The sequence below is a fragment of the Cervus canadensis genome, chromosome 10 (assembly GCF_019320065.1).
Source record: "Cervus canadensis isolate Bull #8, Minnesota chromosome 10, ASM1932006v1, whole genome shotgun sequence".
In the NCBI taxonomy this organism is placed as follows: Eukaryota; Metazoa; Chordata; class Mammalia; order Artiodactyla; family Cervidae; genus Cervus; species Cervus canadensis.
Window position 1 is genome coordinate 81,611,517 of NC_057395.1, and position 24,935 is coordinate 81,636,451.

Sequence of the window (24,935 nt, forward strand, 5' to 3'; positions counted from 1 at the left end):
TAGCAGCAGCAGCAGCACGGGGTTATACGAAACAGATCCACGCCCCCCTGGCCCCACTTTCTCACATCCACGCCCTCGTGCCCTGCATCCCCACATCCACGCAGCGCAAGCCAGCAGTCTGCCTCCTGTTTCCAGTCAGTCTTTGGGCTTCACTGAGGTGTTTTGGCCCTGGGGAAGGAAATGGCAACCCACTCCAGGATTCTTGCCTGGAACATCCCATGGACTGAGGGGCCTGGTGGGCTACAGTCCATGGGGTCGCAAAGAGTCGGACACAGCTGAGCGACTGAGGTGTTATACAAAATTGCCTGTAGTGCCACTGTGTGTGCATCTGCCATCCACACCATCATCCAATGAGCAGGAAGGACATAATCCCTGCTCCTTCTCAGCCAGTAAGTAATTGGAAGAGATTATTAGTGGTAACAAGAATTAGTATTGTAACAAGGAAAAGGAGTGTTTGAAGAATCAGTTAATGTTGGGGTCTGAGTGAATGGATCATATTGAGACGTCTATAGTTGATCATATGACAAATAGGGCCACCAGCACACATTATTGAGAAATAATCTATTTTAGAACTAAATGATAGCTTAAGGGTTTGTAGTGTGATTCAGTGTCAGTTTGAGATAATTATCTCTTGGTCTGTATACATGAATATTATTGTTGGAGCTAAGCTAATGGTGAAGGCATATGAGATAATCTTACATATAGAGGGTATGTGGTGGTTTTATAAATGTTAGTGCTTGTTATTATGATGGATGATATAAATAGTGAGGCTAGAGTGAAAGAGGAAATTTAATTTATTACTTTTATTTGGAGTTGCACCAATTATTTGGTTCCTAACACCAATGGAGAGTTTGAAAAAGCCATGCTGTTAGTCATGGGAGTGTGGAATCAGCAATTCTTATATACTTCTGTGGTAAATAAGAAGGTATTGTCTTCTCTTACTAGATTCACAATCAAGTGTTTTTTTCTAAACTATATATACAGTATAGGGGGCCTAGAATAATTTTTGGGTTTAAGGATAGAAGTAGAAGAAGTAGGATGGGTAATGATATGAGAGCATTTTCTCATGTAAAAGATGGAGAGATACTGTTTATGTGGTGTGTGTATTTGCCTCACTGTGTTGTAATGAGTATATATAAAGAGTATAGGGCAGCAATTACTATATGAATTCCTATTAAAATAATTGCAATGTTTTATCATGAGAAGGATATTACTACAAATAGCTCTCCAATCAAGTTAATAGATGGAGGTAGAGCTAGGTTTGTTTAACTTGCTGGTAATCATCAGGTTGCTATTAGTAGGAGGGACATTTGTAGGCTTTAGGCTAGGATTATTGTTTGGCGATGGACCTGGTAATTTGAATTTGCCAGGCAGAACAATACAGAGGATGTAAGACTATGGGCAATTATTAGGGCTGTGGCTCCTATAGAACTTAAAGGTGTTCGGGTAAGGATAGCAAAGTGCTATGTGGCTGACAGAAGAGTATGCAGTGATTGATTTTAGGTCTGTCTGGCATAAGCAAATTGACCTGGTTATAAGTATGCCTCATAAGAACAATAGAATGAGTGGATACCCTATGAAGTCTGTTAGTGGGTTTCAAATTATTGTAATTCGTAATTTGTAGTATACCATAGCATCCAAAGTTTAGTAGTGCTGGCAGCATAGCCAGAACTATGAAGCCTGCAATAGGGGCCTCTTCATGTGCTTTAGGTAGTCAAAGGTGGAGGCCATAAGATTGTATTTTTACTGTAAAGGCAATTATGCATACTAACCATATGAAACCATTGGATCAAGAGTTGGATACTGATTGGGCTCAGCATTAGACTATTTAAAGGTCCTACTGTATTTTGAATGTAGACAAGTATTCCTAAGAGGGGGAGAGAACAAACTAGGGTTATAAAATGAATAGAGACCTGCATTAAGGTGTTCTGCTTGATTTCCTCTTTGGGTAATGATAATAAGTGTTGAAACTAGTGTTTCTCCAAATAGAATATATAAAAGAATGAATTTTATGGCAGTAAATGTTATAATTAAAGTAATTATAGTATGACTAGCAGTGATAATATTTTTTTTCTGATAGAGATTCTTTTAATATGAGATGTTGACTATTAGTATAAGGGGTCATAACCATGTAGTTAAAATCAGTGGTGGTGTCCATAGGGAGTGGGAGAAAACAATTGAGAAATTGAGGCTGTTATCATTGATTAAGGAGGAGTAGGCTTGTGAGTCTAATTAGTAGGCTATGCATGGTGGTGTTAATTCAGATTAACCTGGTGATCAGGTTAGTGGTATTGTTGCTGACCAAAATCTTGGCCTTCTCTGCCCACTGAGCTGAATAAAAGAACATGGAGACTGAGTCTGGAGGAAATAGAAAGCTGGCTTCAATTCTCAGCCGGCAGAGAGGGGAACCCAGCAGGCTCATGCCTCAAGACCTGTGCCTGCCCCCCTTGAGAAGTCTAGGGGCTCATAGAAGGAAGGGCTCACATTCAGGAGGCAGTATGATAAACAAAGGGGATAGGACTTTGATTTCTTCCTCTTGCATTTATTCACAGTCGCATCAGTTCAGTTCAGTTGCTCAGTCATGTCTGACTGATGATGGGAAAGACTGAAGGCGGGAGGAGAAGGGGACGACAGAGGATGAGATGGTTGGATGGCCTCAGTGACTCAATGGACATGGGTTTGAGTAAACTCCGGGAGTTGGTGATGGACAGGGAGGCCTGGTGTGCTGCAGTCCATAGGGTCGCGAAGAGACGGACACGACTGAGCGACTGAACTGAACTGAAACCACTCCACTAGATCCTTCCAAGTGTGTAGCCCAGAGCATTCTGCCTGAGGGAGTTGAGATCACACAGGAAAAACGTGTAACAGCTCACAGGGTGCTCAGGACTGTGGAACTGACAGCCCATCCCTGAGCAGCGATGAGAGCCTTGCCCCCTCGTGGTCCCAGGGAGAAGGAAGCTGATCAGCCTGCCGTCCAGTCCGAGCCACTGCTGGGAGGTGCCTGTCTACCCTGACCACTGGAGCGGCCCAGGGGGCCCACCCTCTCGGGCCCCACCGAGCCCCTGCTCCACACCCATGTGGAGAGCCCTTCCAGGCCACCCTGATGGGAATCTGTGGTGGGAACTCAGCAGAAAGGGCGTGAGGGCAGCCGGGAACTTCCTTCACCGAGGACATGAGATCGCCAGGTACACTGAGGTCGCAGGGGTGGCGGGGAGGCCGTTTCAGATGGTGGTCTGTGCTGAGAAGGACACAGGACACAGGGAGGCAGGGGCTGATGGGCGGCGAGTCCAGAGAGGCGCCTTCTTGGAGGTGGGGGGGTGCTCAGACAGAACTGCATCTTACGCCAGAGCTCCAGCGGTCTGGCCGGTGGCTGAGGAGGGCAAGGCCGGGGCTCGGCAACAGGACCGGTGCATCTGGCCTCTGGTAGAGTTTCTGCTCCCCAAGGACGGGGGTTATTGTCTGTCTCCTCAAGGCTGTCCCGTGCCTGGAACACGACCTGGCCAGAGGCAGGTGCTAAGCAAATATCTGTGAATTAGTGGACGGTCCGAGTGTGGAGATGCGCAGGACAGGCGGCCTCAGGCTGCAGAGTGGGGGTTAAGTAGATTAGGAGGCCGAGATGGGAGAGAGGCGTACAGGGTTTCTGAGTCCGGACTCCCAGCCCCCTTGAGCTCAGTTCCACCCAAGCCCGTCTGTTCCCCAGACACTCTGTTTTCTATGGTACATTCCCTCTGGCCTTCACTCACCTGCATGTCCTGCCCTGCATGACTTAAAAGCAGCTCCAAGTCTGTTCCTACCACCTGTGCCTGAAGTCTCTTTATGCTTAAGCTGGGGGATCCCAAGGGCGCCCCCTGAGATGGGGCCCCTTCCCTGCCCGTGGATGGGTGCACCTTGTCTGTGCCGTGGACACTGCTCTCTGCAGTTGTCTGCCTGTTCGGGTCTCTGCCTGACCCAAGGTCGGGAGTGTTCGTGGGTCGGTGTGTCCCCGCTGAGTCTAGCAATCCGCCAGGCCGAGTCCTGCTGGCCTGCATCGCGACACTGCCATTTACTGGTGACCCTGTAAATGGGTCACCACCCTGGAGCACCGCTGACAACATGTCCACTGGTCTCAGCTGGACCTCGCTGTTGGGCTGGGAGCCAGATGGTCAGTGCTGCTGGTGCCTGTGGGCCTGGCTGCCATCACATGCCTTCTCCTTGGGGCTCAGCAGCTGAGGCATCAGGGCCTGTGCAGAACACGCTGCAGACCGGCACAGGGGGCCAGCGCTGGGCCTCAGCCAGAGAGCAGAGGCACCGACGTGGGTCCTGCCCTCCATTAGGACACTTTCCGGCCTCCTGGGCTCTGTTTTGTCCGATCTTCGAGGAATGGGCGGAGCTGCTGCGCTCATCCTGGCCCACCCGCTCCAGAGCTGCCCTCACAGACCTCCCCTGCATTGGGGTCTGACCAGTACATTCCTGGTCCCGGCACCAAGCCAGGGCATCCCGGGGCCCCTCACTTAAGGGGTCAGGGGAAGCAGAGCCGCTTTGTTTAGAGCTGGAGGGGGAGTCGTGTGGGTAGAGTTCTCATTTCCTCCAGCGACATTTGTGGCTTTCGGCGCCCAGGGCTCCTAGCCAGCCTGTGGGCCGCCGTGGGACCCCGTCTCCTGTCGGCCCCTCTTCTGACTGGTTGGTCCATGTTCTGACTGCTCGGGAGTTGGTGCTCCTGGGTTGAGTGTCTGTTGTAATTGGCTAGTGTCTGTTTTTTTGTGTGTTTTTTTTTATCAGTATTTTTTTTTTTTTTTTGAAGTATAGCTGGTTTACAATGTGTTAATTTCTGCTGCATAGCTCAGAGATACACTTATACACACATATACATTCTTTTTATAAATATTCTTTTATAGTTCATCATTGGATACTGAATATGGTTCTCTGCTATGCAGCAGGGCTTTGTTTTTCCATTCTACTTACAAAAGCTACATCTGCTAACCCCAGCCTCCCACTCTGGCCCACCACCGCCCCCTCCTCCTCAGAGAGCACCAGTCTGTTCCCTCTGTCCCTGAGTCCATTTCTGTTTCATGTGTGTGTGCTCAGGCGCTCAGTTGTGTCTGACTCTTTGTGACCCCATGGACTGTAGCCCACCAGGCTCTTCTGTCCATGGGATTCTCCAGGCAAGAATTCACCGCTGGGTGAGTGCAGGCTCGCGGTCACTCTGGTCTGTCACAGACCTCTCAGAGCCCATCCGCTGGGTGAATGCATGCTTCTGGAAACTCTGGCCTGCCACAGACCTCTCAGAGGCCATCATCTGGGTGAATACATGCTTGTGGTAACTCTGGTCTGTCACAGACCTATCAGAGACTGTCCACTGGGTGAATACACGATTGTGGTCACTCTGGTCTGTCACAGACCTATCAGAGGCTGTCCACTGGGTGAGTGCAGGCTCATGGTTGCCTTAGTCTGTCACGGACCTCTCAGAAGCCATCTGCTGGGTGAATGTGGGCTCCTGGTCACTCTGGTGCACAGTTTCCACAGGGCTGTCGAGAGGCACCGTGTGGCTGCCCCAGCTGGGGGCAACTTATTGTGCTCTTGCTGCCCCCAAGCTATGTCTGGAGAAGGCTAATCCCAATGAGAAGCTACTTTCAGACTTCAGCTCACATCCCAGGAACTAGTCTTCCAGCCTAAGCAGGTCACTTGGGGTTTCCTGTGTTAGTGCTCACAGCTCACATTTCCTAGAGGGTGGGCCGGATCTGGGGACACATGTCCTCTGCTGCTAAAAGTGACATTAGACTGTGTTCCCATGGATGGACCACAAGGCATGATGGGAGAACGTCTGCCCTACCTGCTTGGAGGCACTGTGCCCCCAGCCCCTGCCTTCTCCCCACTCAGGTATGGAATGTAGGAGAGCCGGAGGGGGAACCTGGGTCCCCAGTGAGACCCTCTCAGCAGAGCTGGGCCTGGGTCAGGCTTGGAGGGTGTGACCGAGAGTTTGCTGGACAGGACGGCACATTTAGAGGGCCTCCTGCAGTGCAGGTTTCAGAGCTAAATAGCAGCTAAGTGCAGACCATGGTGGCTGAGCTCACGGCTGTGGATCCTGCAGGCTGAACGCTGAGCCCTGAAAGTTGGAAGGTTGTCTGGAGTCACAGGACATGCTTGCTCTCTGTGCTGAGATGATCTCAATGGGGACACAGGTTCCCCCTCCTACTCTCTAGAAGCTATCAAACTGAAGCCACTCCTCATGGTGAGCTCTGAGGAACCTCAGGAAAGAAAAGAATACCTGCTTTCCAGCAGCCATCAGACTGCAGCCACTCCCCCTGTGATCCCCGAGGAAACTCAGGAAGGAGAAGTCAGGATGCTGCTCCCAGGTGGTAAGGTGTGTATCAAAGGGGATGATTTCAGTGAGATGGCTGGTGCATCTTCCCACACACAGAAAAGTGCTAAGTTCCTTAACTTTAGATGCTGCCCCCTGGTTCTGAAATCCTAAAAGATTTGTACTGAATAAAACAGCTCTCAACACCTGTATTATAATATTATTATGTCTATACATATGAAGTAGAGACTTTCCAAAGAACAACAAGAGACAAATCTCAACATTCAGCACACTGGCACCAGTGGTGGGCACTCCCCAAAAGATGCAACTAGTGGGGCAATTAGAACACTCATCACCCCTTTTCCCATAAGATTGTGGAATGGACACTGTCACTGGGAATTGTTACAGGGAAGAACAAAATCTTGACTCCATGTCGAATGTTTTACTTTAACCTTTGCTTTCTGTTGGTCTGTTTGCTACAGGGATGCTGTCCATACATAATGGCCTGCCTCAGGAAACCCCGCCCCTCTGCCTCTGTCCAGGACCTGTTCACCTGTGGATGGCTAGAGGAGGGAGAGTTTACGTGGCTTCCCTTCCTGTAGGGAAACCAAGCCACAGACAAACGTGTTCCTTTAAGAAAGCATAGAAACCAGAAAATAATAGTGGGTGGTTATCACTGACGTGGTTCATGTAGAGACGCTTCACAAGCCTGGCACATGGAGGGAACTGAGGGCCGTTGCCCCGAGTCCTGGACTTCGCACCCTCCGCCCGCCGCCCCTTGGCCCACTCTCCCCTTGGTGTCTTCTGGTGGCCGGGCGGACTTCAGCCTCTTGAACCCCTTCTGGAAAGACCAGGCCAGGGCAGAGGTCATTCACAGAGGGGAGGGTGTGGCCGACCTTAAGAACCCCATTGCCTCCACTCTGTGTCGGAGCTCGGTTCCGGGTCTAAGCAAGCGTGGCTTCCTGGTGCTGTCCCCACCCTCACTCACCCAGGGTGGGGGGTCTTTGTGTCCACTTTGTCCCCTTGTGCAGCCTGGTCACCCCAGGACCCGTGCTGTGTGTGCATCTGCTCTGCTCACAGTTCACCCCGGGGCCCATCAGACTTCACTCATGAAAGGGAAGTGTAAGGATGAAGTATTCCATGGTTAAGAATTTCAGGGTCGCGACAGAGTTGACCAGAGCGCACGGGCACAGGTACGAGGCCCATGCAGAGAGAAGCCGCGGTGTGGTCTTCAAGGACCCTCCGTGTGGGGGTAGGATGGGGGACGGTCAGGGATTTCATGCAAACGCGGCTCCAGGCTCTGTTCTCGGCAGGGGGACGAATGTGGGGACTGCCTGTCTGTGGACGGGCTCTGGGGCTGCCCAGCTCAGCAGGAACAGCAGCGGTTGGAAGGGAGGTCGCCCTCCCTTAGCACCCCTGACCTCACACCCCATCAGGGCATCCTAGTGCCTGAACGGCCCCTTCCTCGTCTAGCTCTGAAGACCTGGAAGGTGTGGGGGCTGGAGGACATGCAGAAAACAAATTCTGTAATGCAATTATCCTTCTATTAAAAAAATAAAAAATATTAAAGAAAAAAACACAAAAGACAGCAAAGGTGGGGCTTGCGTTCTCAGCTAGCCTCGGCCAGATTCCGCCTGTGCTTACGCATCAGACCAAAATGCTGGTGCTCCCACCTTGTATCACAGTGAAATTAGAGACACAGAGAAGTTGAGCATCTTGCCCCAGCTCACGCAGCTGCTGGGGGCAGGGCTGAGAACTGGACCCCTGTGGTCGCATCTGGAGTCCAGATGCTGTGATGACCCCGAAGGAGCGGCAGAGACCAGACGGACCATGCTGAGTCAGGCACGCGCGCTCACACACACACGTGCACATGGCCTTCACCTTTGCGGCTACAGAAGTCAGAGGGAACCAGAGGGCCACCAGGAGAGGCCAAAGGAGAGCCGAGGTCTATAAGGAGGAGAGGCCGCACTTCCCAGGAGGCCAGGGAATTACCTTCTCTGGTGAGTCTGACTCTACTCTGCATTCCTCTCCCTGGACCCAGGATTGACTGTCCAGTGACCTAACTGACTTGGCTCCAGAATTATGCCTTCCCCGGGGTTCAGCTATGACTGGACCCCACTACTGTCAGTGATAAGGGGGGAATGAGTACATAGTCTGGGATTCAGATTTGTTTGGAGACAAAATTTATTAGAAAAGGAGACCTAAAATACCACGAAGGCTATTGGCATGAACATCTCCAGAACACTTAAGAAACCCTCTGCTGTTTATCTACCTCCTCTCCTGTCACGAAAGTGGAAGGTCTATTTAACAAGTAATTCTGTGCTTATCACACTCTTTCTTTAAAATATTTATCATATATTTATTTATTCGGCTGTGCTGTGTCTTAGTTGCAGCCTGTGAGAGCTAGTTCCCCAATCAGGTATTGAACGTGGGTCTCTGCATTAGAGTCTTGGCCACTGGACCACCTGGGAAATCTCTCCTCATACTCCTGGGGACAGTAACGGGTCACAAGCCTCCTCTGAGGCCCCCTTAGAGCTGAGGCATGGGGTGGCTGCAGTGATCCTCCTGTGGCTAAGGTGTGGTTTGTTGGTCATGACTCACTTACACTCCCCGCAAACATAGGGCTTCTCCCCTGTGTGTGTCCTCTGGTGTCTGATGAGGACGGACTTCCGACTGAAGCTTCGCCCACACTCCCCGCAAACATAGGGCTTCTCCCCTGTGTGTGTCCTCTTGTGGGAGATGAGATGGGACTTCTGACTGAAGCTTCGCCCACACTCCCTGCAAACATGGGGCTTCTCCCCTGTGTGTGTCCTCTGGTGGGTGATGAGGAGGTACTTCCGACTGAAGCTTCGCCCACACTCCCTGCAAACGTAGGGCTTCTCCCCTGTGTGTGTCCTCTGGTGTGTGATGAGGTTGAAGTTCTTACTGAAGCTTTGCCCACACTCCCCACAAACATAGGGCTTCTCCCCTGTGTGTGTCCTCTGGTGTGTGATGAGGGCTGACTTCTGACGGAAGCTTCGCCCACACTCCCCACAAACATAGGGCTTCTCCCCTGTGTGTGTCCTCTGGTGGATGATGAAATCTGACTTCTGAATGAAGCTTCGCCCACACTCCCCACAAACATAGGGCTTCTCCCCTGTGTGTGTCCTCTGGTGGATGATGAGATGGGCCTTCTGACTGAATCTTCGCCCACACTCCCTGCAAACATGGGGCTTCTCCCCTGTGTGTGTCCTCTCATGTGAGATGAGATTTGACTTATCATTGAAGCTTTTCCCACAGTCCCTGCAAACATAGGGCTTCTCCCCTGTGTGTGTCCTCTGGTGTATGATGAGGACGGACTTCTGACTGAAGCTTCGCCCACACTCCCTGCAAACATAGGGCTTCTCCCCTGTGTGTGTCCTCTGGTGTCTGACGAGGACGGACTTCTGACTGAAGCTTCGCCCACACTCCCCGCAAACATAGGGCTTCTCCCCTGTGTGTGTCCTCTGGTGTGTGATGAGGTTGAAGTTCTTACTGAAGCTTCGTCCACACTCCCCACAAACATAGGGCTTCTCCCCTGTGTGTGTCCTCTCGTGTGTGCTGAGACTTGACCTGTCCTTGGAGCCTTGCCCACACTCTCCGTACTTGAACCTCATAATCCCTGAGACCCCTGCCCCCGTGAGCAATGTGCCTGTGTCCTCTGGATTCAGTTTCTGGCTTGTGCTGGGCTCGTCTTTCATTCTCTCATGCACCCCAGAACCCCCCATTTCTACTCTGGGTGAGTAGGCAGAGACCCTTGAAATCCTCTTCAGCCTTACGCTTTTAAGCAAAGGTTGGGGCCTGTCCTTGGCCTCCCGGCCCTCAGGTTTTTCGTTCGGGCTGTGTGGATCTGAATATCGCTGATTTTGATTGCCTGGGCAGGGATCCTCTGGTTGGAGGAGGTCTCTTTCAGATGGTCTCAGGAGGGTCTGAGAGGGGTGACTGCGTTGGGTGTGTTGGCTGAGGAATTTCTGACTGGAGAAGGCCAGAGAGCAGGAGGCACATGGGTGGATCTTGGGCTTCGGTTCTGCTGAAAGAGGAAGCTTTTGGTCAGGTAGCTGGTTTGCCATGGTCAGGCCCTCGCCAGTAATCATCTAAGTGTTGACAGTGCACGATTTGTCTCCCATCAAATGTCTTTACAGTCCACTTTTCCATTCCACTCTTATTCTCTACATCTACAGAAATCCAGGAAGCTTGTGTCAAGGGCCTTTTCTACATATCACCCAGATAGGGACCTTCCAGCAGCATCAGAGGCAGTGTCTCTCCTGATAGAGATGGATCGCAGGGACTTTCCCTGCGTGTAGTTATCTGAAAAGTTACGTCACAGTGGCCACAGGTATTTACCCTACTGAGAGATAAGACTTGATGACTTAGGTGGAATCTCCTGAGAGGCTTCCTGTGAGGGTAAAGGGTCTGTTAAGTTAGGGGTGCCTGGCCTGGAGCTCTCTGCATATGGGAGGCAGCACAGGGGGTGGTTAGAGCAGGTGAGTAAAGCTGAATTTGAGGCTCCTTGTTCAAAGAGCAGCCTTTGTGCCGATCTCTGCAGGAAGTGGGTTTGAGACTGGATGAGACCGAGCGGCCCAGGTCCCACTGACCACAGGTCTCTGGCTCCTGCTGCCCCAATTGGTTCACAAATTGCTCCTCTCTCAGTTTCCCATAAATCATAAAATAAAGGCATATCCTTTCTCAAGCCTCAGCAGTATTCATACCTCATTTATTTCATTCAGGCTTAGTCCACTTAGCATGCACTAGGAAGCCCTGTTTAAAAATACATCTCCAGCCAGATTCTTCACACCCTCAGTCCCAAGCATCTTCAGACAGCCCACTCTCCCCTCATGTCTGGCAATGAACTGACCTCTGAGGGGACTCCCCGCTGCTGTCTCTTCCCAAAAGTGAACCAAAGCATCGTCTTAGCACAGAGAACATGCCGCTTGCAGCTGAAAGCCTCGCGGTTGTTCTGTGTCACCCAGGAAGGCCCCTGGGGCCTGCATGTGGACACAGGCCCCGAGGCTCCCGTGTCCCGTCCAGCCTCCTTCCTCTCCCTCTGTGCTTACTCCTGTGACCCCTGGCATGGCCTCTCTTCCCGGCCCTGGGTCTGAGGCACTGGCTGCTCCCCTGCCTGGAATCCTTTCCCGCAGGTGTTATCTCTGCAGAGACCCTGCCGCACTGTCCTGCACCACACCCCACCCTCTGCTCACGCTGACCCGAGGCACGCTCCCTGCGCTGGTTTTCCTCAGAGCACCAGCCCCTGTCTGGTATGAAGCCCCTGCTGCCCCAGGGCAGTGGTTCTGTCTGTTTCGGTGCGTGGAGCCCCGTCTGGCACAGAGTGTGAACTCACATGACAACAGACTGGAACAGTAACTGAATGCACATCACTGCACATGTGTGCACCCCAATGTTCATCGCAGCACTGTTTATAATAGCCAGGACATGGAAGCAACCTAGATACCCATCAGCAGACGAATGGATAAGGAAGCTGTGGTACATATACACCATGGAATGTTACTCAGCCATTAAAAAGAATTCATCTGAATCAGTTCTAATGAGACGGATGAAACTGGAGCCCATTATACAGAGTGAAGTAAGGCGGAAAGATAAAGGCCATTACAGTATACTAACACATATATATGGAATTTAGGAAGATGGTAATGATAACCCTATATGCAAAACAGAAAAAGAGTCAGATGTACAGAACAGACTTTTGGACTCTGTGGGAGAAGGCGAGGGTGGGATGTTTCAAGAGAACAGCATTGAGACATGTATATTATCTAGGGTGAAACAGATCACCAGCCCAGGCTGGATGCATGAGACAAGTGCTCAGGCCGGGTGCAATGGGAAGACCCAGAGGGATCTGGTTGAGAGGGAGGTGGGAAGGGGGATCGGGATGGGGAATACATGTAAATCCATGGCTAATTCATGTCAATGTATGACAAAAACCACTATAATATTATAAAGTAATTAGCCTCCAACTAATAAAAATAAATGAAATAAATAAATTAATTAATTAATTAAAAAAATACTGATGACTAAGGAATTCCACTTACTTTCTTTAAATTGGCAGATGTCATTCATAAATTTCCTAGTGTGACTCTTAAAATATCTTTGCCCTATAAATATTTTAAAATAAAATGTCTTTATTTTAGTTTAAAAAAAAATAATGGGAGAAATTAAGGAAGAAAGAGGTAAAGGGCAGAGAGCTGGTAGGTGCTAGAAAACTTGCCTTTTGCTCCTAAGCCTTTCAGCAGAAGGAGATGTTACATATTATTTTGCATGAAATATTAAAAATTAGAACTAGCATTTTTAATATAAAAATTTTTCCTAACAATCATATGAAAAGAATCAAATACTGAGGCATTTTAATTGCAACTCAACTGACTTTGGACTGGATTGTCCTCTGCTTCTAAATCGGACCATGGAGGCTCCCAGGATGGGGTGGGGTGCTGGAAGAGGGGTGACACTCACCTCTCCTGGTCGCGAGCTCACTCTTCCCCCTGCTGTTCCGCTTGATGCCAAGGTCCTGACCATACTCGTCCCCGTACCAGACCAGCAGCTCACAGCCCGGCCTGACCACCTGGCAGGTTCGGTAGAAGATCTGCCCGTGATACTGGAAGGCCACCAGGTTCTGCTCCTCGTTGTCCCGGGCACAGTTCACATACCTGGGGGCGAGGCCGGGAACGGGAAAGAAACCTCAAGTGATGAGTGCCCTCCACTCTCCGACCATGCCCAGCTCCTTGCCTTCCGCCCCCGAGGCCGCCCCTCATGTGGACCTTCTATTCACACCTTCGACCAGACTATGTGAATTCCCATGCCTTTCTCTCCTTACCTAATTAGCCATTTTCCGGAGCCCAGTTCCAGACTCGTCTCCACCTGGACTGTCCGTGAGGCTGGTGACCTCCAGCTCCTCTAAACTCTGAATTAAGTTCTCTTCCATCCACAGGACTTGGTGCTCCTTGGCTAACACGCAGCCCTCAGCACTCACCCCAGCCTGCCTTCTCTCCCGAGGCTTTCTCCCATCTCCCCACGTGTATCCAGTGTCCTATTCACTTGCCCACCCTCTCCCATGGACACTTGGAGAGAGCTCTGATATAGCTTGAGACACGGAACAGTAATTGTTTGTTCACTGTCTGCCTGCCCTGATGAAAGGAGAGGCCCTCAGAGAATGGCCCCACTCAGAGCCATCCTGCCCCCCATTCCTTCTGAGGCCTCAGGGCCCACTTCTCACTGGAACCAAGCCTGAGGAGGTTGTTGCCCACATAGAGTCAAGGTCTCCTGTATTAGGTTTTCCTGGCGCTGTGTAGTTACTCAAAGAGAAAAAAATAAGGTTACTGTTCCTAAAATCAATTGGCTAATGTCTGTATGCAGTATGTTCTCCAAAAGGACATGGGTTGTGTGATCTGCTTCAGTAACGAAGTGCACTGTCTAAACTGAAACATAAAGTGTGTGGTAAGTGTCCACTAAGTCAGTTAAAGTGTCCCTGGTGAATCTAGACTCCTCAAGTTGTTTTCAAGTCCACCAGTTTTGTTCAGCAGATAGACTTGTATCTTGACGGCACATGCCATATTTTTATTTCCCTCTTTCTAGTGTCTTTTGAAATGAAAGAACATGATATGGAGGGAAAAGAGGAAAGAATATGTGAAAGCTGTTGAGGGAGCCGGGTTGAGAAGGAAAGGGGCATGGGATGGAGGGAGTCTTGATGTCTACACACTGCAGCCTCACTGCACTCACCTCATCCAGTTGGCCCAAGACGTGTCCTTTCCATCCACATACTCATAGCAGTTCCTCCCTTTGGTTATCTGAGTGTCAGAAAAAGAGTTACAAGATGTCTTTTTTTTTTTTTTTATCGGTAGGAAGCAATAGAAGAGCTATTTCCCTCTGTAGTCATTGATGCTTTTGAGCCTGCATGGATTCAACTGCCAGTTGGACCACACGGTAAGCCCTTACTCATCATTCCAAGTCTGAGTCTCTTGGTTCATTGAAGGCAAGGGCTCCACAAGGGAGGAGTCACTTCTGTGTGCCTGGACCACTGTGTTCACACCTCTCCTCTGACCTTTAGATACAGGTCCTGAGTGTCTGTGCACGGTGGTCCCACCTCTCCTCTGACGTTTAGATAGAGGTCCTGAGTGTCTGTACACTGTGTTCCCACCTCTCCTCTGACCTTTAGATAGAGGTTCTGAGTGTCTGTACACTGTGTTCCCACCTCTCCTCTGACCTTTGGATAGAAGTCCTCAGTGTCTGTGTACTGTGGTCCCACATCTCCTCTGATCTTTAGATAGAGGTCCTGTGTGTCTCTACACTGTGTTCCCACCTCTCCTCTGACCTTTATAGAAGTCCTCAGTGTCTGTGTACTGTGGTCCCACATCTCCTCTGATCTTTAGATAGAGGTCTGTGTGTCTCTACACTGTGTTCCCACCTCTCCTCTGACCTTTAGATAGAGGTCCTGAGTGTCTGTACACTGTGGTCCCACCTCTCCTCTGACCTTTAGATAGAGATCCTGAGTGTCTGTACACTGTGGTCCCACCGCTAATCTGACCTTTAGATAGAGGTTCTGAGTGTCTGTACACTGTGGTCCCACCTCTCCTCTGACCTTTGGATAGAAGTCCTCAGTGTCTGTATACTGTGGTCCCGCATCTCCTCTGATCTTTAGATAGAGGTCCTGTGTGTCTGTACACTCTGGTCCCACATCTGCACTGACCTTTAAATAGAGGTCCTGTGTGTCTGTACACTGTGTTCCCACCTCTCCTCTGACCTTTAGATAGAAGTCCTGTGAGTGTGTACCAAGGTGTTCCCATCTCTCTTCTGACCTTTAGATGGAAGTCCGGAGTGTCTGTACACTGTGTTCCCACCTCTCCTCTGACCTTTAGATAGACACTGTGGTCCCACCTCTCCTCTGTTTAGATAGAAGTCCTGTGAGTGTGTACCAAGGTGTTCCCATCTCTCTTCTGACCTTTAGATGGAAGTCCGGAGTGTCTGTACACTGTGTTCCCACCTCTCCTGACCTTTAGACCCTTTACACTGTGGTCCCACCTCTCCTCTGACCTTTAAATGGAAGTCCTGTGTTCACGCCCAGGGCACACAGTACACAGGGCTGACTGTGTCATTGCCATCCATGTTATCACCATCTGCGTCCTCGCATGTAATCATGAAGTACCCCCCCACCACACACAAGCGGTTAGAGGCCAGAGGACAAGGAAACGGGTGCTTCTCACCTGCCAGGCGTATCCACTCTTGGCGGCCTCTTCATCGTCTGTGATCTTGCCCTCATAGGGGCCAAAGTGCAGGCCCAGCGGCAGATCGGACGCCTCGTTCCACACTCCAAGCCCAGCGTCAGGGATGCCCGACAGTCTGATGCTTAACCCAGGGGGCAGAGTGAGGGCTGAGCGATTGGCATGCCCCCTTTCCACTGCACAGTCCTTTACAAAGGTTGGGGGCCCATGGGCAGCACAGCTGTCGATGAAGAAGTTCTGACACTCCTCACAATCTGGAGGTGAGAACAGGGATGAGAGGAGGTATCGTGATGTTGCTGGTCATAATGCCCTTCAGAAAGAACTGGGGCATTCATGGCATTTGGCCTTGATCCTGCACCCCAAGTCATAGAGGAAGGGGATGGCCGGGGGACCAAATGGTGAGGTGAGGTTAGTGGACCAAGGCCTCGTAGCCCCTTCTCCGTGAGTGGGCCAACAGGGTCACTCACAGAGGTAGTCGTCATCCTGGGGCTCGCTGACCTCTTGGTATATGTGGCCCTTTCTTTCTCGTAAACTGTACCTCTTCACTCCAGTCTCCTTTCTTCTGAGTTCTAAGATGGAGAACAGAAGCTAAGCAAGGCTGGCGGGGTCTGGGGAGTTAGTCCCTGTTTTATCAGAAAGTGTGAGATCTCCTACCTGTCCATCTATACACTTTGTTAAAACTTTCTTACATGTAGTTTTCAAACTTTTACTTTTGTAATTTTATGTTTTCATGTTACATTATTTATTTCTTGGCCACACTGCATGGCTTGTGGGATCATAGTTTCTTGACCAGGAATGGAACCCATACCGCCTGCAGTGGAAGCGGGGAGCCTTAAGCACTTCACCCCCAGGAAGTCCCTTCTCTATACTTTGTTTCTTCTCCCTTTAACTACTGGTTCAGGATACTGAGGCTCCACTGACCACAGATGCCCAGTTCAGTGATAGCATCCTGCACTTCCCGTTAGTAGGTTTAACTTCCCAACCTTCCTACTTAGGAAATAGTTCACCAACACATCTACTCAGAAAATATATGCTAAGGGCACATGACATGTAAGGCACTGAGCAGAGGTCTGGGCATAAACACTAACAAAGCACGGTTCCCATCATCAGAGATGGGTTTATTGAACTACTTGTAGGTGTCAGACTTTTGCATTTAATGTAAGGCTTTCAAGCACTATGAGTTATGTATCCTTATCTTCACTTTACAGATAGCAATCAGGACCTCAAAATGAATAAGATTTTCCCAAGGCCCCAGTGCTAACTTCATGTCTCAGATCAGTCCACCTTAAACCTCACCTACCCAAAGTCCATGCCACACACCTAGGCCATACTTATTAGTTTTTCTACAGGGATTAAAGAAACTAATTAGAGGAGCTCCCCAAATTTTCTCTTACCGACTTTTTGTCTGGGGTGCTGTCCAGGGGTCCTTGCTTTTCTGTGATGGGGCACTGGTTTCTGAGCCTGCTTGGAGCCACTTGTCTTCAGCGATTTTGCTGCTCCTGGCAATTCCTTCAAACTAGATTCCTTACTTAATGGTGCCCTGGCCATTCTCTTCCGTGTGAGTAAAAGACAACAGGCATTTCTTTAGCTCTTTAGGACTTTATGAAGTGTTTTCACATGCATGACTTTAGTTAATACTTTGACAGTTCTTGGAAATACCTGATTTGGGGGGAGGGTCTGAACACTGGAGAGTATTAAAAGGACCTAGGTGGATAGTGAATCAAAACTAGAATTCATATCTTAAGGCTCTTCCCCTTCAACTTTCTGCATAAAAGTGAGAGCAAGGCAGGGAGAATAGCTGGAGGTCAGGGAAAGAAGAGGGTAAGGGCTCGTAGAGATTTCCGGGGTTTCTATTAATTAGTGGCCCTTTGATGGATGAGGAAGTATGGAAAATTACAGAGGGGACAAAACACATCTGGAAAATAAGGTGACAAAGCAGTGAGATTAAGAAGAGAAAAGACGATCAGCAGAAACACATTTAGACAATAAAGAAAATGAGATGAAAGTTGTAGGTTGCCATGTCCTAGAGACAATATTTGGAATTAAAGTAGCTGGTCTCATCAGTTCTCCTTGAACAAGGCTGTATGACTAGCTGGTTCTCCTCAGTTTCCTGATCCATTAATTGGTATTCAGGCTAATTCTTAATATTATAGTGGACATGAAGTTTAATAATCTTCAACAAATTGGTGTGTGAGCTATTTAATACAGTGAGAACGTGAGCGTACATCCCTGGTATCAATGTATTCCCTAAACTGCATCTATATTTGAAGTCTAGCTCACAGATACTATCTTCAGCATTCTTTGACCTTTCTACTCCTAGATGAATGCTTAAATGTGGAGTCACTCATTCACAAAACATTCAGGGGGCCCTCAGGGCTTTGAGCTGGGCCTGGACTTCTGAGAATGAATGGGTGTGGGCTAGCCTCCCAAAGCTCACAACACAGGGGCAGGCTAAACAAATGATTCCAAACAGGAGAGTTGCCTATTAGAGCTCAGAGGAGGAGCTGTTACTCCTCCTGCAAGAAGGAGCATTTGAAATGATGCCCAGATGATGAGTTTCTACTCAAAAGTGGGTAATCTATGTGAAGTCCTTCTGTTATTTTCTTATTTGTTGCTTTTCAGTCATAAACCTGAGGCTTCTCAGGGTGGCGAGTTGCTTCCTCTTACTGGAGTGGGAGTCTCTGAGGTAGGGATCCTGTCTCCTTCTTCATCTTGGACTGTCCACTCTACAAACTGCCCAGCATGTCCTTAAGCTTCCCTTAGTCAGATGTCTCAGCATATCCCTCCCTAGCACAGCACAAAAGAACTGAGGTTGAAAACATCTCTCAGATGAATGATATAAAGATGTATGAATAAGCTTCATAGAACTATGGAAGTTTTAATCAGTTTGTAAGGGGTTTAGAGAACGTGCATGGGTTTAGATTGCACTACCAGTGATACTGTGATCTCAGGCATATAATCAAATGTTTTTTACCTCATTTTTTGGATCTATAATGGTGATAGCTATATACCTACTTATAGGTACTGTAGGATTGATTTAAGGTTTAAGTAAGTTTATTCACATAAAATGCTTAAAGTCTGAAATATTATGAAAATAGTGTAACAACAGAACTGCCTACTACTGCTGTTGTTCTTACTAACTGTAAAGATGGTGATGATGTCAGACAGTGTGCTAAAGATCCAGGGCAGGAAGGCAGCCGTCTCCAGGATCTCTGTGTTTTCTCCTGTTCTCACCTGTGACTGAATCCATGAGGAGGATATTTTGGCAACAGGATTTGGGAAATACTCACCTTCTGGTGTTTACTGTGCTCCACTCTGAAGGGCATCGAAGAAGGTTTACCTAATAAATGATGAGAATCGGTGCTTTGGTTGGAAAATGTTTCCAAACTCTGGGTATTCTAGTTAAGGACACATAATTCTAAGCCAGAGAGTGACAAAGACAATGATTACCAAAGGAGGAATGGAAAATAATTCTGTATCATCAACTTCTATGGTTCCACTGGGAGCATTACATAATTTTTAAAATTAAAAAAAATATATAAAACTTCATCTGTTCCTCATCTGATGTTCATAAAGTATCTAATAAATTTACTAGTCTTTCATGACAAAAATACTCAACACTGTAGAAATAGAAGGAAGTGACTGCAATGTAATAAAGGTCATATATTGAAAGTCTACCTCTAACATCATAGTCATCAGTGAAAAAGATCAAGAAAAAAAGCCAAGGATGCCTGTTATCAACATTTCTGTTCACCATAATATTAGAAGTCCTAGCCAGGGCTTTAGGTTAGAAATGGAAACAAAAGGCTTCCATTTGGAAAGAAAGAAGTAAAATTATGTCTGTTCACAGGGGCATGGTTTTATGTGCAGAAAAATCTTTAAATCCACACACACAAAATTCCTGCACAGAAAGTTGCATGGTACAAAATCAACATTCAGATGTCTTTCCATGCACGAAGAATGACCATTCCACAAAGGAAAATAAGAAAACAATCCTATTTATTTTTTATCTTTTTAAAACCACCATCAAGAGCTAAATTTAAAAAAATATTTATTTTTATTTATTTGTTTGTGCCAGGTCTTTGTTGCAGCATGTGGGATCTAGTTCCCTGACTACAAACTGAACCCAAGTTATCTGCATTGGGAGTGTGGAGTCTTAGCCACTGGACAAATAATCTTGTTTATAATAGCATTGAAAACAATGAAGTAATTAGGAATAAACTTAAGGAGATGAAAGAATTATATGTTGAAAACTACAAATTTTTGCTGAAAGGAATCTGACATAAATAAATAGATAGATGTCTCATGTTTATGGATTTGGAGGCTTAATATTATTAAGCTGTTCATACTACCCAAAGCAATTTAAAGATTCAATGCAATTCCTATTAAAATCCCAATGGAATTTTTTTTCAGATATAGAAAATCCATCCAACAGTTAACACGGAATCTCAGAGCACCCCAAATAGGCAAAGCAATCTTAGAAAGAACAGCAAAGTTGGAGGCCTCTGATTTCAGAACATACTACAAAGGTACAGGAACCAAAAGAGTGTGGATTTGGCAAAACATTTATGTTTAGTCACTCAGTCTTCTTGACTTTTTGTGACCTTTTGGACTGTAGCCCACCAGGCTCCTCTGTCCAGGGGATTTCTCAGGCAAGAATACTGGACAGGGTTGCCATTTCCTTCTCCAGGGGATCTTCTTAACCCATGGAGTGAACCCGCATCTCCTGTGTCTCCTGCACTGAAGGCAGATTCTTCACCTGCTGAGCCACTGAGGAAGCTGGCTGGCATAAAGACTGATATGTCAATCAATGGAACAGAATAGACAGCCAGAAATAAACTCTTGGATACATGGTCTAATGATCTTCATCTAGGGTGTCAAGATAGTGGGGAAAGTTTAATCCCTGTAATGAATGGTGCTGGGGAAACAAAATATCCATATGCAAAATAATGAACATCTTACATCTTGAAGAAAAATCAATTCAGAATGGATGAAAGACCTAAATGCAAGACTTGATAAGACTCTTAGAAGACAACAAGGGTGAAGCTTCACGACACTGAATCAGCAATGATTTCTTAGATATGGTACTAAGTGCACAAGTATTAGTAACAAAGTAAAAGTAGACAAATGAGATTAATCTTAAAACCTTGTGCATCAAAGGACACTGAACAGAGTTGAAAAGGCCACCTATAGGATGGTAGAAAATATTTGTAAAATATGCATCTGATAAGGGGTTACTAAGCATACACTAGTATGATGGCTACCTACAAGCCAGGAAGAGAACCTGATTGACCATGATGGAACCTTGATATCAAATTTCCATGCTCCAGCATTGTAAGAAAACAAATTTCTGTGGTTTAAGGAATGCAGTCTGTTTTGTTATGACAGTCTGAGATGACTAACAGTGAGAGAAGGAATTGAATAGACATTTCTCCAGAGAAAATACACAAATGGCCAACAAACATATGAAAAGATGCTCAATATTACTAATCAATAGGGAAATACAAAGTGAAACCTTCTGTGATGGGCAATATGTATAAGAAGACAATAGCAAGCTTGGTAAGGATATGGAGAAATTGGAACCCTTATACACTATTGTTGGCAATGTAAAATGTTGCAAGCTTTCTAGAAAACAGTATGGAGTTTCCACAGAAAGTTAGAACTGCTGTATGATCTAGCAATCCCACTCAAGAGTGTATTTCCATAAAGAATTGAAAGCAAGATATTGACTAAATAGTGGGCACATGTACGGTCACTGCCGCATTATTCCCAATGGGCAAGATGTGTAAGCAATCTAAATGTTCATTGGTGGATAAAAGATAAAGATTATATATAAGATATATGTTATAGCTCTTATATCCACATGCACACAATGGAATGTTTTGAAGCCTTAAAAACGAATTCTGTCACATGCTACATCATGGATGGGCCTTGATGATATTTTACTAAGTGAAATGAACCAATCAAAAAAGACAAATATTGCCCGATTCCACTTCTATGAGGTATCTAAATTAATCAAATCCATGGAAACAGAAAATAAAATCGTGGTTGCCAAGGGCTGTGAGGAGGAAGGATTGGAGAATTGTTACTCAGTGGGTTAGGGCTTCAGTCACGCAAGATGTAACATTTCTACAGATTTGTTGTACAGCAATGTGTATGTATATCCCCGGTGGCTCAGCGGTAAAAAATCCACCTGTAATGCAGGAGATGCAACAGATGCAGGCCCAATCCCTGGGTTGGGAAGATCACCTGGAGCAGGAGATGGCAACCCACTCCAGGATTCTTGCCTAGAGAATCCCATGGACAGAGGAGCCTGATGGGCTACAGTCTATGGGTAGGCAGAGTCAGATATGACTGAGCCATTAGCACTATGGCCACTAACACTAACGTGCACATAGTTAGCAACAGTGTGCCATACACTCAGAAATTGTTAAAAAGGTAAATAAAGACGTGCAGGTGTATGGTGAACCGAGGCGTATGTATTCCCTATGAAGAATCTCTCCTTATGTCAAAACCTTTGCAGACAACCAAATGTTTGTTTTCATGTCCCTTTCACTAGTTTTAATAACCTAAGGGAAGAGAGGTTCTTCCCTGGTGCACAGTGGATGAGAATCTGCCTGCCAATGCAGAGGACACAGGTTCGATGGCTGGTCCAGGAAGATTCCACTTTCTGCGGGGCAGCTGAGCCTGTGTGTCACAAACTACAGAGCCTGCATGTGCTCTGCAACGAGAAGACACTCACCGCAACCAGAGAAAGCCCATGGACAGCAATGAAGACCCAGTGCAGCCAAAACTAAATAAATAATTTTTAAAAATCTGGGAGAACAGAAATCCATAGATGGAGAATCATAGAACTATCTAAATTGTTTTCTCCAGTCTAGGCAGATTAACTCTTCTAAACTGTTTCAGCAGCAGAAGAGGAAGTGAGCTGCTCACTTCTATTTTATAATAAGTGTACTTCATTTTCTTTACCTGATGCCATCTCTGGTCAGTGCAATGTGGGAAAGATCATGGAGAATAAATAGTTCTCTCAAACCCTTTCCCAGAATCAAAATAAAGAATTAGTTTAACCTTAGGGTAAGAAGATCATGGGTTTTGTTTTATATATATAACATAAATAATATATCTTGACATAATATGTTAATCATTTCCTCTTTGAAGAGATTTAATCCAATAACCAATGAGATTAGTATTAAATCTGTTCGGTGAATTTATTTCTAAGCTTTCTTTAACTGCCTTTCAATAAGAATGTTTAGCAAAAATAATTCTTTGTAAAAAGAATGATAAATTTTAACCATAAAACTTTTGAGAATTACACTGGAAAACCTATACATTCATCTTCATTCAGGCTAATGTCAATATTCAGCCACAACCACTTCAGAATGCTGAAAATTATGTTTTCCGTACTACTGGCGGAGATGTAGTTGAGACCTAAGCCTAGGCTGGTTTCAGGAAGACACCTCCAAATCCTCCTGGCCTCTCACCTTGCTGCCTTGGTGTCCATTCTTCATCAGAATCCTCAGGGTCATCTACCTGGGGTTTGATGACCTGCCTGTGGTGATGCATGAAATCCGGTTGAGTGGCTCTGAAACCTGGAAAGAAGCAAAATATTTGTTCTAAGAAGGAGAAACAAAGCATAGAAGCAATGGGAAGTGTCACAAAGTCAAGGAAATCTGTAGGATGGGCTGGGGGAATCTAGAATAAGGCAAGAGGTGAGCTCTGCACTGCAGGGTCAACCTCCCTCTGGTACAAAACTGTAAACATTTCCTCCAGGTTAGTCTCCACACAAAAGGGAATTGTGAGCAGATGAAGCCACCTAAGAGCAGGCCAAGTGAACACTGAGGGTGAAGACCTGCTTCATGTTTCCCAGGCTCACAGGAACCCAGCACTTCCTGTTACCTATAGCAATCAGCGCTTCGTAGTTCCTTTTCATATTCTTATATCGGATTTTTTCCCATTCTCCCATCTCTTCCCATTCTTCCTTGGAGAAGTATACGGAGATGTCTTTGAAAGCATCTTTGTCCTAAGGAAAATAATAGATTTCATCAGTGATTTACTAATCTAAGTCAGACCTTAGAGCTGAGCCTTCTCCTCCACCTTCTGTGCAGGGAGTAGCCTGAAGCTACTGGATGGTCTGAGACAGGGATGAAGACTTTCCTTCCCGACTGTGTCCTGTTTAACTGAACAAACTGAGCATTTTCCTAACTCTCCCTGGACACAGGGCAGTTGATGAAGCTAGTGTCCTGTTTTGTCCCACTCCACCCCACCATCTCAGACAGGACCAGGCATTCCCATCCTGTGTATGGTCACAGGGAAGTTCACTCAGCTGCCCAGGCAAGCAGTCTGTGGTGCTTCAGGGACCAGCACCATGTCCTTCCTATAGAGCTGGCTTAGAGCCCAGCTTTGCCACCTCCAGTTCTCACCGTGGGCTTCCACTCTGTTCTACTGGCATCTCCCTCAGTGCTCTCCTCTGGAGACCTGTTCGGCCTCATGGCCATTGGAGTGCTCAAGGCCAAGGTGCCTGTGGAAGAAGAAGGTGCTGAGACAGCCCAGACCAGTGTCAAGAGCCTGGTGTGTCTTCCTTGGGTGGAGTGTCCAGGGCAGGAAGGTGAGGGGAAAGTCAGGGTGAGGGTATTCGTGGGATGGATGGATCCTGACTAGATATGACAGACCAGCCTAAAGTGAACTAGATTTGGTTTCTTTCGTTCCCCTACAATTCAGCCCCTCTGAGGGAAGGCACTGGGAGGGATGTGTCTGTGGGTGACGGAGGGATTCTTGAGGAGACCTGGAAACCCCTAACTGCTGTACTGGGGTCAGGCTGAAATCAGGGCTCTGTTCCAATGCAGCAGAGGGAATGTTTCTCCAATAAGGGTTTTGAGGAGCTCCTCCTGGAGACTCAGAAAAATCTGGGCATAACGTAGGTTCTACGTCTAAGGGACAAGTCACTCGGCTTGAGGAGATCTGGGTCCCAGTGGCTGAAGTAACTGGGGTCCTCAGACAGAGGGAACTCGGGATCTTTTGGCTGATGTAGAATGCGCAGGGTGAGGAAACTTGGGATCTGTGAAGCTGAGGAAATCGGGGATTTCTTATTAAGTGACTTTAAGTCTCCGACAGGCAGGACAGTTAGGGTCTTGAGGAGGAAGAGTTTTAAGAGCTCCCAGTCGGAGGGATTCAGGGTCTCCGAGGTTGAGGAAATTTGGTGTCCCTGCGGGTGGTATTTTTTAGGGTGCCTCAGGCTGATGGGAACTGGGGTTAATCTAGGTATTTGAAGGTAGCAGCACTAAGGGGTTTGGTGTTTCTGTGCCTGAAGGGACTTGTAATCCCTGAAGCTGACGAGATGCAAGCCCCCTTCAGATTAGGACTCAGGTTACTCAAAGTTGACAGGACTTCGGGCCTCCCACCCTGGAATTTGAAGC

At 47.4% G+C, this 24,935-nt stretch overlaps 1 protein-coding gene across 1 annotated transcript; it reads right to left on the bottom strand.

The window, feature by feature from the left end:
• Positions 1-4,142: 4,142 nt before the first annotated feature.
• Positions 4,143-24,011, bottom strand: LOC122448950 (histone-lysine N-methyltransferase PRDM9-like). The gene is made up of 11 exons (XM_043480605.1): positions 23,943-24,011; positions 23,419-23,542; positions 23,004-23,111; positions 18,810-18,859; positions 16,914-17,070; positions 15,987-16,088; positions 15,502-15,773; positions 14,021-14,088; positions 12,758-12,951; positions 8,883-10,322; positions 4,143-4,234 (listed from the first exon to the last, which is right to left on the bottom strand). Exons 1-11 carry the CDS (start codon positions 24,009-24,011, stop codon positions 4,143-4,145), a joined length of 2,676 nt encoding a protein of 891 aa, XP_043336540.1.
• Between the last annotated feature and the right edge of the window lie 924 nt (positions 24,012-24,935).

Coding starts and splice junctions, on each gene's coding strand:
- LOC122448950 (XM_043480605.1), bottom strand. CDS start 24,011: ATGAGGCCGAACAGGTCTCCAGAGGAGAGCACTGAGGGAGATGCCAGT. Junction 23,112..23,418: donor CGAAGCGCTGATTGCTATAG/GTAACAGGAAGT, acceptor GCTTCTTTCCAG/GTTTCAGAGCCACTCAACCG. Junction 15,774..15,986: donor CCAGGATGACGACTACCTCT/GTGAGTGACCCT, acceptor TCTCACCTCCAG/ATTGTGAGGAGTGTCAGAAC.